Source organism: Toxotes jaculatrix, chromosome 3 (genome assembly GCF_017976425.1).
Source record: "Toxotes jaculatrix isolate fToxJac2 chromosome 3, fToxJac2.pri, whole genome shotgun sequence".
NCBI classification, from domain to species: domain Eukaryota; kingdom Metazoa; phylum Chordata; class Actinopteri; family Toxotidae; genus Toxotes; species Toxotes jaculatrix.
The window spans coordinates 1,133,433-1,147,243 of record NC_054396.1 but is presented as its reverse complement, the minus strand read 5'-3'; the positions used below and the strand labels follow the sequence as shown (position 1 = coordinate 1,147,243).

The 13,811-nt window shown below is 41.5% G+C and overlaps 1 protein-coding gene across 1 annotated transcript in view; it reads right to left on the bottom strand.

Annotated features, from left to right (window-relative positions):
* The window catches only part of cadpsa (Ca2+-dependent activator protein for secretion a), a 133,458-nt gene that overhangs the window by 50,811 nt on the left and 68,836 nt on the right, over positions 1-13,811 (bottom strand). Inside the window, exons 12-16 of the mRNA XM_041033874.1 lie at positions 8,200-8,336; positions 6,778-6,965; positions 2,022-2,123; positions 1,864-1,927; positions 1,539-1,662 (exon numbers count right to left, since the gene is read on the bottom strand). Coding sequence (XP_040889808.1) covers positions 1,539-1,662; positions 1,864-1,927; positions 2,022-2,123; positions 6,778-6,965; positions 8,200-8,336 — 615 coding nt within the window. The remainder of the gene's footprint in view (positions 1-1,538; positions 1,663-1,863; positions 1,928-2,021; positions 2,124-6,777; positions 6,966-8,199; positions 8,337-13,811) is intronic.

Here is a 13,811-nt window from a genome sequence, read left to right as displayed (position 1 = left end):
TTAATTGAACACCATTATGGGAAATGTGCTCATTTGCTAGCATTATTTAACTTTTTAATGGTTATGTTTAGACTCTCACAGCACTTGGTTAAGGTTAGAGGAAAAATCCTAGTCAAAAACCATGATCTTTCCCTAACCATAACCAAATTGCTTCTGTTGCCTAAAACTAACCATGGATGGGACTGTGGATGCAAACTGCAGCAAATTTCAAATGTTCCTGTAAAAGTTTAGAGTTACGGATACAGGAGAATAAGCGAAACATCTAATGTAAAAATAAATAAATAAATAATCAGAAATAAAAAAAAAAATTCTGGCCTAACGTAGGTACCAGGTAAGTCTTCTGAATCGATTTTAAATAAAATGTTTCAGAGGTCTGCAAAATGTTTATGATGCCTCCTAAAGAAAACCTGGAGCATGCAACAGAAAAAAAGAAAACAAACACTGAACTCCCACAGGGGGCAGTCCCATCATGTCTTGTTTATTGGCCTTCCTGTTTTCAAACAGCAGCTAATGAGAAGCAGCGAAAGCCAATAGACAGGGAAAAGAGAGGAGTGAGTATGGAAGTCATCAGAGAGCAAGGAAGAGGAAGGCAGAGACAAGGAGAAAGAAGGGAGCATCACTTCAGCTACTGGGCAAGACCAAAGTGGGACAACAGAGGCAGTGTAGGACTTGGCTGAAAGAGAAGCTTAGGCATGGTGGACGGAGTCAGCATAAAGATTGAATTGAATGCATTTTTACTTACTGTACATTTTCTAATAAAATAGGCTGAAGATAAGGCAAAATAAACACAGCATTTCTCACTTATAACAGCTACCATGCCATTAGGTCGAATATAAAGGACGATACGAGGTTCTCTGCAGCTGTGAAGAAAAATTTCAAAGTTAGACTTTCTTTTTTTTTTTTTTTTTTTACATTGCTATATAATATACTATATTACTGAATAACTGCTTCATTCTAACGGTCCTTACTGACACAGAACAAATGTGGCAACAAGTGTTATGTCCACTACTTTAGTTTTAACTTACCAAAGTAGGAAACCAGAAATTAAATGTCCTAACTTCTAACAGATAAGCAGATTTTTTTTAATATATATTTTTCTGAAACATCATGTAATTTCACGCCTGTAATCATCATAATAACATAATAACATGGAGGTCCCATCTGAGCATGTACAACAGCTTCATTTCAAATATTCATTCCAACAGTTGGAACACAGTGTCTACACACCTTGGCCTTTCTTCATTCACCCATCACTGTTTGGCAGCATTATTTAGTAATATCCTTGCTTGGGTCAAATTGGGTGAACCTGTTTGCTACTTTTGACTGACTATCCCACAATCCTCTACAAGCTTTCCAATAATAATAACCACACGATACAGCCAAAATTTGGAAGCTGTGCTCCACTGAGTTTGGAAAAATCCTCCGAATCCATGTGTGACAGAAAACTCTTACAGTGAGTCTAACCGAATCAGCAGTTGTCATAGTAACAGTCATATATAGGCATATACCGAAGGAGCAGAGACGGCTCAGGAACTCACCTTCCAGTTTGGCATACTCTGACAGGCGTTGGTAGTTGACCAGAGCTGCTTGCTCCAGACACTTATGGATCACAGCTTTGACTTCTTCTTGTGGAACCGGAGTAACAATATCTTTCATCAGAACCTGAAAAAGGAAAGACGCAGTGACAATCTTTATTTTTAAGCAAACCGAATCATGACAAGACATGATGACTGATGTATGATGAGAAATGTCAACTTGTTGTTTGCACACCAGCAGACGTACATTGGCTGCAAAACTAGTTTTTGCATCAGAGGGAATTTCTGAACAGGAGAACACCATAATGGATGGTTACCCGTGACTTACCCTTTCAAGCAAGGACAGAGTAGCTTTGAGCGCCCCCTCTGGCCGTCCAAATGGAAAGCAGTACCTGTCGGAACAACAGAGCAAGTTTTCATTTGAACCCAAAGCAGTCTGGTTTGGTATGAGTTCAGCACATGGTTGTGTTTGTAAATGGTTCCTACCTGAAGTGTGTAATCTGGTTTTCCAGAAGCACCCGTAGCCTCTCCTTGATCTCTTCGAAGCGCTCCTTCTCTTCCACGGTCACTGTTCCAATACCATCGGGCCTGAAAGACAGCCGCATTTACAAGCAGACCAACCATCATCACAGAGATCGTCAAAAGCTAGGTTGATATTGGTTGAATATTATGGGATTTCAGTGTTTCATATTCATGTTCACAAATGAGATGAATGACATAGTCTCTTTGAATCTCCTGAGGTTTAATGAAACAACAGCAGGGTCACACACAAAATATAAAACAGACATGCAGATTAGCTTCACTTGTGACTCTAAATTGTGCATAGGTGTGAATGTGAATGGTTGTTTGTTTCTGGATGTCAGCCCTGTGATAGACTGGAGACCTGTTCAGGGTGTACTCCACCTCTCGCTCAAAGTTTATTCAGAAATATCATCCGTAAATGAAAACTAATTACATTAGCATTAGCTATGCTCAGTTCATTTATTTATTTTATATCATTCCATGTAGTGAAAACATCCTCAGCATCCTCAAATCATGAGCTCCGCAGCATTATTGCATCACATTCTTCTCATTGTTTCAGTACATGGATAGCGATTACAAGCTTTACAAGCAGGTGTGTGTACATGTGTATCAGATGTGTTTTTATCGTTTGTGACATGGTTGGGTCAGGATGGAGTGTGAGCAGAGTGCATGTGACAGAAGAGGCGCTGGACTGGTGGCCATGACAGCATGATGAGAAGCAGGAGACACGACACTCTCTCTCTCTCCCTCAATCCCCCCAACCACCCTTCCGACCCCCACACCCCCAACTCCCCTCCCTCTGACATGTCATCTCAGCAGACAGTGAGACACTGTGTGTGTGTGTGTGCGTGTACTGTGGGTGGTTTTTGGGTGGGATGGATGATGGTGGTGGTACACTTGCTACACTCCATCAGTACACAAGTGCTGCGTTTGATCTCAAAGGGTACCAGTTTGCTCAGCATCTGCGATCATCTCATCCAGACCCCCCCCCCCCGCCCCTCCCAGTTTTCATTTGAACAGACACTGTCAGTGTGTCACTGCCACCTGTAGGTCTGTGCTGCTGAGGGAGGGATGACACATGAAGCTCTGGTTTCTGGTTTCTTTGACCTCACCAGCAAAGATGCTTTGAGCGTTATGGAAGTTGTAAAAATGGTAACAGGAAGTACCGCTACAGCAGGCTGTACCGCTACAGCAGGCTGTTCTTTGCTTTATAAAAATGAATGATTGTGAATGAGGTTTTGGGTCTCTGCAGTGGCTGTTGATGCATGATTATCAGCAGCTTTAGCTCAGACTGCTTTTTCTTGTTTTTGTTGTATCCTCTGTTTAATGGCTGGTGACTGTGCGCATTAGAAATAAATTTTAGTATATGCAAGACCAACAGAAAAAAAACAGGAGACACACTGTCAGTACATGAAGTCAAAGGAAAATGCCAAAATGCCATCTCACCTTTCACACTGTGACAGAAAGTGAAATAAGAAAAATTCACACTAATTAAGTCCTGCAGGGCTCTTTTTTCTTTCTTTTTTTTTTTTTTTTGTTCCTTGGCAGCTTCCTCATGTTTGCTTGACCAGATGACCTCGCAGCTCCAATGACGACAACAAGCAAATGAGCCATCAGTGACAGACAGACGGCGACACCAGCAACACTTTCACATCTCCCTTTCTACGCAGCGGACATCCACGTCAGACGCCTTAAGGTAGATTACCAGATTATCACACAGAATCTCCTGCTAATTTCAACTTTTGCAAACCCAAGAACTCAGCTTTAAGTGATCGTGTGTAGCATACCGATATCCTCAACTGGTTATTTTGAGAATCCCTTCTTTCTCTGTACACGTTCATTCTGAGAGTTTATTAAATTAACTGATTAATCAATTACTCGACTGAATAATTGTTGGTTGCCTCAGTTTACTGTGACATTAAACTGACCATCTTTGAGTTTTGGATATTTGAATATGTCAGCGTAGACTCTGGGAAGCTGTGATGGGTATTTTTAATGATATTTTCTGACATTTTATGGTCCAAACAATTGGTCAATTAATTGGGAAAATGATTATTAGATTAATTGATAGGTTATAAAATAAATAGTTATATAAACATAAGCGCTGAGCACACAATGTCTTCCACAGTGCACGGCGGGTTCTGAGCAGGGTCCCATACAGACCTTTCCCAGGTTTTCTGTTGGAAGTTGTAACCAAGCAATCAACCACAACCATTTTGAATAAGGTCTGAATCAAAATTCATGGCCTATTAAAATTTTACATCCAGTATGCCTGGATCCATACAAATAGACAGATCCGCATCAGAGTGAGGTTACATCCCCTAGCCCTATTTTCCAAAGTACTGAGCCCATAAAAATTCGAAGTGTGGGCACAAAAAGTTGTTGTCCCCCCTGTTCTGGCTCAAGTGTGTATTATCTATGAATAAAAAATGCAAATGTTGCATCAAATATTACATAAATCCATCTTTATACATTTGTACATTTACGTTTGATGACTGTATGCAATATAATGTCATATGTAATAATTTTGTGAAAGATAACAAAGGATAAGAATCAAAAGTGGAAATGAAAACATAAAATCACGATCTGAAGCCATGTAAAATATAACCACGTGCAAATTAAATTTCACAGTGCTTCCTTAAATATAAAATTTATTGTGGCTGATAGTTCTTTATTTCAAAGCCAGCTCCAATGACAAGCAGTCGATGGAGTCAACATCCAAGCTGGACAGAAGCTCCATCCTGACACTTTAGCAGGCGACTGGGCAACCGAGTCCAACTTGGTGCACCAACACCTCCAGGCCAGGAGGCTATTAGGAAGGGGTTTGGGGTAGGGGTGGGGCGTGGGGGGGTACGATGTTGGGGCAGGGGAGGCAGCACCGGCAGTGGAGACATTCGGCCCGTCACACATGACAACCTGTCAACCTGTCATGCCTCAACCTCCAGGCACAATGGCTGGACTGACAGAGCAGGTCTGTTTGATGCATGTGGATGTGGATGTGTAGATATGTAGGGCTCATTATTTTTGGATTTTATCTTTTTAAAAAATTACATTCAGATGTAAATTTACATGTGAATGTATTTCTTTCAAATATAAATAACATGTGCTGACCTGTCCTGTCCTCTGGTTGCAAGAAACAACTGTGCGATGCTCGAGTGTAAAGCTACACTGCTCCTTGTGTCATTACATTTTTAGGAGGATTAAAAAAAAGAATATGAAAATCCTCCACATTTCTCTCTCCACAGATTTCAGTCAAATTCCTTTTTCATTGTTTTTTGTCCTTTATTTGTCCCTCTTTCTTTATTTTTTCATTCTCTTGGAGCGAATCTGTCCATGCTGATCAGAAAAGGCCTCTGTCCTCAGTCACTGTCAGCAGGACAGAGGGAGCGAGCGATGGATGGATGGAAGGAGAGAGGATGGGGGGAGTTGGAAGGGAGGGGGGCACTGACAAGACAACCCTCCCTGACCTTTGCCCTCAGCGCTGGAGTGGCCCTCGTCTATCTTTATTACACTTCATCTGCAGACGGCCGACTGTTATGTTGACAGATTTGATGTCCGAGCACATCACAGCAGATTAGACGAGAGGTAAATACTGCAACTTAGATAACAGGGTGCATACTGGCATAAAGGCCAGATGACTCCTGTGTCACATCCCACAGGAACCTTCAGGAAATGACACCATTTGATCTCTGACTGAAAACTGCTTCTCTAAAACCAAGTTTCAGAATATGCTACTGTGCCTAATTTAGTTTTATACCCAGGGATAGCATTAACTGTCGGCTATTTTCACATTTAGCCTTAGTTGATCTTAGTTTTTGTCATATTTCCTCAGCCTTGTCCTTTTTGTTTTTAGTCAACAATATTTTATTCTAGTTTTTGTCAATGTAACACTTGACAGTTTAACCAAAGCCATCAAACTCCTGCAATATGGGTTAATTGTTGCTAAGATCTAAAACTTTCTGTTTAATATCACAAATTCTGAGCATCCAGAAAAAAAAAAAAAAAAAACCTGCACAGTTGATCAGAACCCTGTACAAAAACCCTCCAACAAATCCATAATATTCAGTTTTGTTTTGTTTGTTGGCCTTAGTGGGAAGTGGTAATTATTTTTGACAAGCTAACAACAGGAATGATGGCTAAAGAAGAAGAAGATGTTCATTCATTTTCCACTCCAGTTAGAACAGAACCTGTGGACCCGCAGTTTGCTCTGTGGTCCACAGTCTATGAGATGACTTACCTTCTAGTTCCTGAGAACACTGGAGACCAGAAGTCCTTTTTCTTCATGAATTCAATGATTTTGAGTTCTCGCTTAGCGGTTTGGGCAGGGAGCTCAGGGGCAGAGGGGAAAAGGGCTTGTCTGAGTTCGGCCTCAGATACTGGCCAGTTTAACAACTCACACACACGCTGGCTAGATGTGGTTGTGTGGAAGTGTAGGTGTTTTTGTGGGGGACAGGGACAGTGGAGCAAAGTCATGATGTGAACGTGAACAAGGGAGGAAGGTTAAAAGAAGACAGGAAAAAAGACAAAAGAAAGAGGAAACGTGAGCATGCAAACAATATGCACAGTGAAAAGCAATCGACATGCAAGAAGAGACAACTGAAAGCATAAATATGAAGCAATTAAAAAACAAGGGTGGAAGAGAGACAGTCCAGAGACAGAGACAGGTTGTACCTGTGGGGAAAGTGAAAGAACCAGGACTGACCCGCAGTTTGCTCTGTACCTGTTTCCATGGACGTGGGAGGCACAGAAGGCAAAGCTGTAGTGTAGCAGGGTGGGGTCAATCATGGCTCCGTTCTCCGCCCTCTCCAGCAGGTCGCTTAGGTAACATAAATGCCGGTGGCAGCCTCGAACACCATAGCGAGCGCAGTACTCGTCCAAGACGAACACCTGACCGGGACTGAACCAGCCCTGTGGGCAACACACACACACACACACACACACAAGCACTGCTGTGTGACTCCTCTGATGAAGGGAAAGATAACGTGGTATACAAAAATGGCATTGGCATCACTGGCCATGTTACACATTTTGCTTATTTTCAAATTGAAAAGAATTTTCAATAATTAATAAAATACTTTTTTTTAAATTAAAGTCTAAAAAAGTCTGAGCAGGCTTGTACGTAAAACACTCAGAACTTATAATAATCCATCAGGCCATAACTGACTCTTGTGTCCCAGTGTTGATAAATCCTCTGACTCTTCAGACCTTCTGGTAACACTCAACAACCATAGGCTCCTCTGAGCCACTGACTTAGGATCTGAAAATGAAGCTAATTGATGCCTGCAAAGCAGAGGAGGCTGTAAAAACATATCAAAGCACTTCCAGCTTGTAGTTTTCACTGAAGTCTCTTATGACCTTTTGGGGTCGTCTTGGCTGTGATTCTAAACAGACAAGAATTCAGCAAACTGAAATATATTTTACAAAGGAAAACATCACTAATTAAACACATTCACCATCTGTAAGTGTCTCTCCCCTCCCTCTCCCTGACAGAGATAAGAAGATGGCCTGGCTCCTGTATATTATAGAAAGCAGCTCTAGTCCAGTACATTTTTGATGTTTAGATGATGGTGGTGCAGAGTGCTATCTCAAAATCCAAAATCTCCCATAAGTGTTCAACTGGGTTGAGATGTGGACACTGTGGAGGCCTCATCAGACCATTCAGTGACCCCTCCTGCTCTGTGAATGGGGACACCATCATCCTTTTTCTCCACTCATGTCTCGGGTTTTTCCTTCAATTTGTCTGTGTGTGGAAGTGTCCTTGGGCAAAATACCAAACCCCAAATACTTGGGGTACCAGTGTGTGAATGTGTGTGTGTCTGGGTGAATGTAACTTTTAGTGTAGATTGCTTTGAGCCGTTGAACGTGGAGGTGGAAATATTCTGCTTTGGGCCTGTGTAGCAGCCAGCAACACTGGAAACACTGCACAATCAGAGGGAAGAATGGATTCACTAAATATCATCAAATTATGGATGAAAACATCCTCAGTGTGTATTAATGTATGAATACAAAGTGAGTCTTTCACCACTGGACTGCTTTTGTCATATGTATGTAATCTGCATAATCAGCAGATGTAGAGGCTGTACAGCAGTCTGTACAGCAGTCTGCACAGCAGCGGTTACCCTGATATAAGGCCTTTCCTTACCAGACAGGAGTAGGAGTCATTGAGTCTGTGGTCCAGTGTGAGGCGCTGTACCAGCTCAAAGAGCGAGGCGTGGTCGAAGTTACAGGGGTTGGCCGAGATAAACTCGTCCATGCCGTGCTTCTGGGCTCGGTCAGCATCTGTACACGTCCATTTAACCCGTCCAGTGAGGAGAGAGACAGAAGGAAAGAAAGGAACAGAAGTCAAATGTTAAATCAGTAATCACAGAGGTCACCTTTATGACTGCATCAATAAGAAAAACTGCAATTAAAACAAATTAGGTCCCCTCAACAAAGCAATTCAATATACAATTTTATAACAAGGGTTAAGGTTACAAAAAATATTAACTTAACTAAAGTCATTAATATCTGATTCTGCAAAATGTAAAAAGACATTTAAGTAATAATTTATACTGGATACAAGTTTTGTGAACTACTGAAGCCACTGAAATTATGATTTTGGCTTCCTATCAGATGCAGTATAACTTTAAAATGTATCAACCAAGATGAAAAGTCATATATAAAAAATATGTTATTAGGTCACGCAAAGGTCTAGAAAAGGACTCCGTTATAGGACCTTCATGCAGGTTGCAAGTTTTGACTCAACAGGCAGGGTAAAGATAAGGTGGACTGGAAAGTTTTCCAGGCAGGTTCCAGGAGGTGAGTGTGACTTAGAGGTTGAAGGTTTGTTCTAATGTCTGAGAGTCATGTTGTGTTTGTGCACATTCATACATTCATGTCTATATGTTTCAGTTTTAATCAATACAGCGCTAAACACCTTGGACCATGGCCCAAGACAGAGTTCGTGAGTACGTGGAGAATTACAAACACTGACAGCTGGCGGTACAAACATATCATTTTACTGCTGCCGGCTGCATAGGCGTGCACTCGTGAACGTCATAATTAGTTGCCTTGCTCAAGAGCTCTTCATCAATAGTTTGGGCAGAAGGCAGAGCGCATTCATGACACATTTAACCAAGCTCAGCTCTCCAGCTAGTTGAAATGCTGAGATATAATCACGTTCAACTAGAAATCAGCATGAAGCCAAAACATGATCTAAAGATGACAAAAATAAAGAAAGTCAGTCCAACCAGCACGAATCAGCATGTCTGAAATTCTTAAGATTTGTGGAGTAACACTGAAATCTTGTAGTAGGGACAACTTTTAAAAAAGAGGACAAAGAAGCAAAATAGAATTTGCAAAAGAATAATGCTTCCACATGGCTGTGCTTCGGACAAGTCATCTTCCTTGTAAGGAGAACGTATGGACCTTTAATACATGAGTTATATTTTAAGCCACACTTCTTAACCCTGCAATTCAAGGTAACCAAGGGCCTGAACTGCATTATCCACTATATAATCCCCCAGTCGCCACACTATACCTATTAACCCCTCCCCACTTCTAATACCACTTCACTGCAATGTCGGTGGCCCCCAGCCCCCCTGTTGTGGCCCCTAATTAATCACAGTCCTGAAAATCTCACGGGCTGGCTGATGACACAGACCCACACTAATCTTGATTGTCTGCAAAATACAAGGCTTTAATAAAATTTGACGACAAATTTTCACTTGCTTTCCTGGTGGTGTGTTATACCTACATCAGGGTGCAACAGGAGGGATTGGGGAATAACTGGGGGGCTGTAAATCCAAACAAACCTGCTGGCTGCCACATTGGCTAGTACGAAGGGGAGGGGGAACCAGCCCTGTTAGGGATTTACATGTCAATACCTTAACAAATCCTATACGATATGTTGATTGGTTTTGCCAGTGTTGCATCCTATTACTCTTGCCTCACAACTCAAACTGTTTTGGAGTAGAGGAGCACGGGCTTACTTGGTATGTCACAACAAATTAGCCTTTTACCACCCACCATCTGTCTGCCAGACACCAGCATCATATTAACTTTAAGTGGACTGATGGTACTAAGAATTATCAATACTGATGGACTAGGCTCTTCAAAAATATAATCTGGGTATACTGTATGAATATAACATAGAAATAGGGAGCAAATGGGCAAAATTGTAGAAGACTGGCACTTGCAGATTAATCTATTTGGAGGCCACTGGGGGCACATATTTGTTGTTGGGCCCCTGTTGTGTCCAAGATCTCTTTCAAGTCCACTTTGTGCACACATGCCGAATCCAGGGCTTGTGGCATCTGCACACTTTGTGCAGTGGGTAAGCTTTGTTCACTAATGCTAAAAATCTTACCATGGAGAATTCTGAATCCTTATTTTCTGATGTAGAAAACAATCTCCTCCTGTTTTCTAACTACCCTTTTATCTGACTCTAACAACACAGGGAGTCTGTTTCCCAAAATAGAAATGAACAATGCTTGTGGTTTAATTGTTGGCAAGATGTGGTATATGTGTTATTGTCCATTCTGGTCCGGCTCATCATAGATTCAATTTAACTTTGCTCTCAAAGAGACAGTGTGGACACAGTCTGTCCCGTCAATCAGGACAAACCTGGGACAGATGTGAATGAAGGATATACTGAGCTACTGAGCAGCAATCAGGAGATTTGTCAGCCAACGTCCTCTTCACTGCCCAGTGAAGGCACCCCAGCTGTCAATCAACAAACAAAACAAAGAGCGGGACGCTGGGAGCTGATTGTATCCCCCTCAACAAGTTCCCCCCTCCCCCCCCAAAAAAAATCTAAAAAGGTGACATTGTGGTGCCCCTTTGGTCTGTAGCTGGTGGCTTGTCAGGTCTGTTTGATGTGAGTGAGCAGGAGTGGAGGCGGGAGGGCTGGACAGTAACATGCAGTGACATTAGTCACCCCCGTCCGTCTGGGCTGGAGAAGGACGACCCTGACAGTGATTGATGGCTGCTATTCATTTATAGATCCAGAGGAGAGGAACCGGGAGGCAGCGGACACACCGCTGGTCCAGGGTTTGATGGTCAAAAGCATTTGGGGCTATTGAGCACATGGCGTGCTTTTGTCATGGACTGACCATGAAATACATCACGTGGTTACAAGACAAATGCATCGAGATCCTTCTGTCAGTGCTCTACATGTGAAGATTCTCACCGATTCCCTCAGCACTTGTCTTCTCTTTGACCCTACACCACTGCACACCCAATCATGAAGATACAATTCCTAATTTTGCCACAGCTTACAACAGCTGAAACTTGTGTTGGAAACTCAAAACAGCTGTTCTGAGTTTAAAACATCAACAGTGAGTTGAAATATGTTTGCATGATTTGAATATGTGAAGCAGACTCACATGTTTTCTTTGTGCTAACCTTGGTTCTTCATGTTACAGGGACATCACACTGCATTCAGACATTTAATTTTAAATGGATATAACTGCCATTTTTGCCTGACAACTAACACTAAATAACCCATAATGACAAAGAGAAAACATCTTTTTTGAACTGTTTACTAATGTTCCTTAATTCACTCCTTCGTAGAAGCCCCTTTGATAGCGAGTGCAGCTTTGAGTCTCTACAAGCTTTGCAGAACTGGATTTAGGCAGTTTATTTCATTCTTCCTGACAGATCCTCTGAAATGTGAATTGCCATCTTCAGGTCCCTCCACAGATGTTCTGTGAGGTTTAAGTCTGGGACAGTCAGAGACTTGTCCTGAAGCCACTCTGGCATTGTCTTGGTTTTGTGCTTCAGGTCATCGTCATGCTGAAAGATGAACCCTTGTCCCAGTCTCACGTCATGTCCACTTTGGAGCAGGTTTTCTTCAAGGACATCCCTGAATTTGGCTACAATCCTTCCCTCAATTCAGACCACTGTCCCAGTCTCACAGTTACTGAGGCCCCTGTTCTAAACACGTCTAAAGCAAAATTAAAGCAAAGAGGATGCACCTGACCACGGTTTGGGGTGCCACAGCAAAGGGTCTGGTTACTTTTTGTAAATGTCTAGAAACAGTGACTTCATGAAATCACTGTACATGAAGAACTAACTCTTCAAACTGAGAAAATGAACATACAGGCTCTGTTAAAATGGATGTTTCAGTTCAGAGAACAACCAAAGGAGTTAAGGAGGCTGAATCAAATAAACGAGACAAACATTTGCACAGCTGATCATTTTAAATATGCTGAACAAGATTTGATATTCTCCATCGACCGCTGACTAAACTAGAAACACAAAGCTAATGTACTAGACTGCAAGCAAAATATGGCAGTAAATTCATAAACAGCCTGATCAGAATGACAATGTTAAGATTTATAGTAATAATATTCTAATAAAAATAATAATAGATAATAAGATAAATATTAAACGCCACAAAAGCTTTAGAGAGAAGCTACGAATCCTACTAATTATTGTCAAAACCGATTATACGTTCACCTGCAACATTTTATTTAAATGCAGTAATTGTGACTTTCTTCAGTGTAGTATATGTAGACAGTTTTAGCATCAAGACTAGCATCTTTCTCTGACTGTAACCAAGCAGCTTGAGATGTCTGAAGCTTTATGTGCATGTGGAGGAAATTGTAGGTGAGTGAAATGAACCATGTTTCATGTTGTAAATTATAGGAGGACCAGGAAACTGAACTACAACAACAGAACAAAAGGCCTCTCAAACTTTATAACGTCCCTCAAACAATATTAAAAAGCGTGTCAAAGCAAATTAAATTCTCAGTCATCATAAGAGTAAAAAAAAAAGAGTAAACTGTGAAGATCAGTTTCACCTCCAAAACAAAACTCTTCCTTCTGCCTTTGTTGTTACAGTGTTTTAATGTAGTCTATTTTGATGTGGGTCGGGGGGTGAGGGCGCGGGCGGTGGAGACATGATGTTATATTATTCATTGCACTGATCCAGGTGTGAACCGGCAAGTAGTTATTTGGTAACATTGACTGATTGCTGCCTGATTTAATTGTGCAGCAACCACACTGTATTATTCATGGCCTGGCACTTTTAACTTGGTAATTACCAGCTGCTGGGACTCAGTGGGATTCCAGTGGTTGTGTCAAAAACAGCACGCTCAGTAAATTCACTTACACAAATACATGCAAGAAGCTTTTTTTTTCTTCATGAATTGGGTGTGTTGCATGCATTTCTCTTTTGAGGTGATTATGATGCATTGTGCATTTTGTGATCTACAGATTCAGTCTGCTGGAATTTTCTTGACAACTTTTTGTTGTTTGTTTTTCTATAATTAATAAATGGCCTTCCGATAAGCATTTAACATTCATCTGTTCATCCAGTTGGAGAAACAGATGAATGCAGCTGAATCCAGCTGTTTTCGGTATGAAGAAGCATCAACATAGAAGTATTTTCAGCTGCTTTAAGAAGTCAGTATACTCCGTCCAAGCTGCTCGTTGATGAGCAGATAGCTTCAGAAATCGCCCCCCCCCCCCCCCCCCCAACAACTTCCCACTTCACGCTGTGATTGTGGCCGTTTAGATCAGGTGTAAACACACTTCATTTTTTGATGCAGTTGTCTCACAATGAACGTAATGTTAATTCTACAGCAGCCTTGTTTCCATTCAAACAAATTCCAACTAACAGCTTGACTTTTTGACACAGTGACATTCGTGCACTATATTAACATAATGCCATCAGAAAACCAGACACCAACAACCTGCAGGATGATGTGTTTCTGGTATTTTCTCTTCTTCATCAACCTGAAACTGCCTTCTTTCAACAAACATACAGAA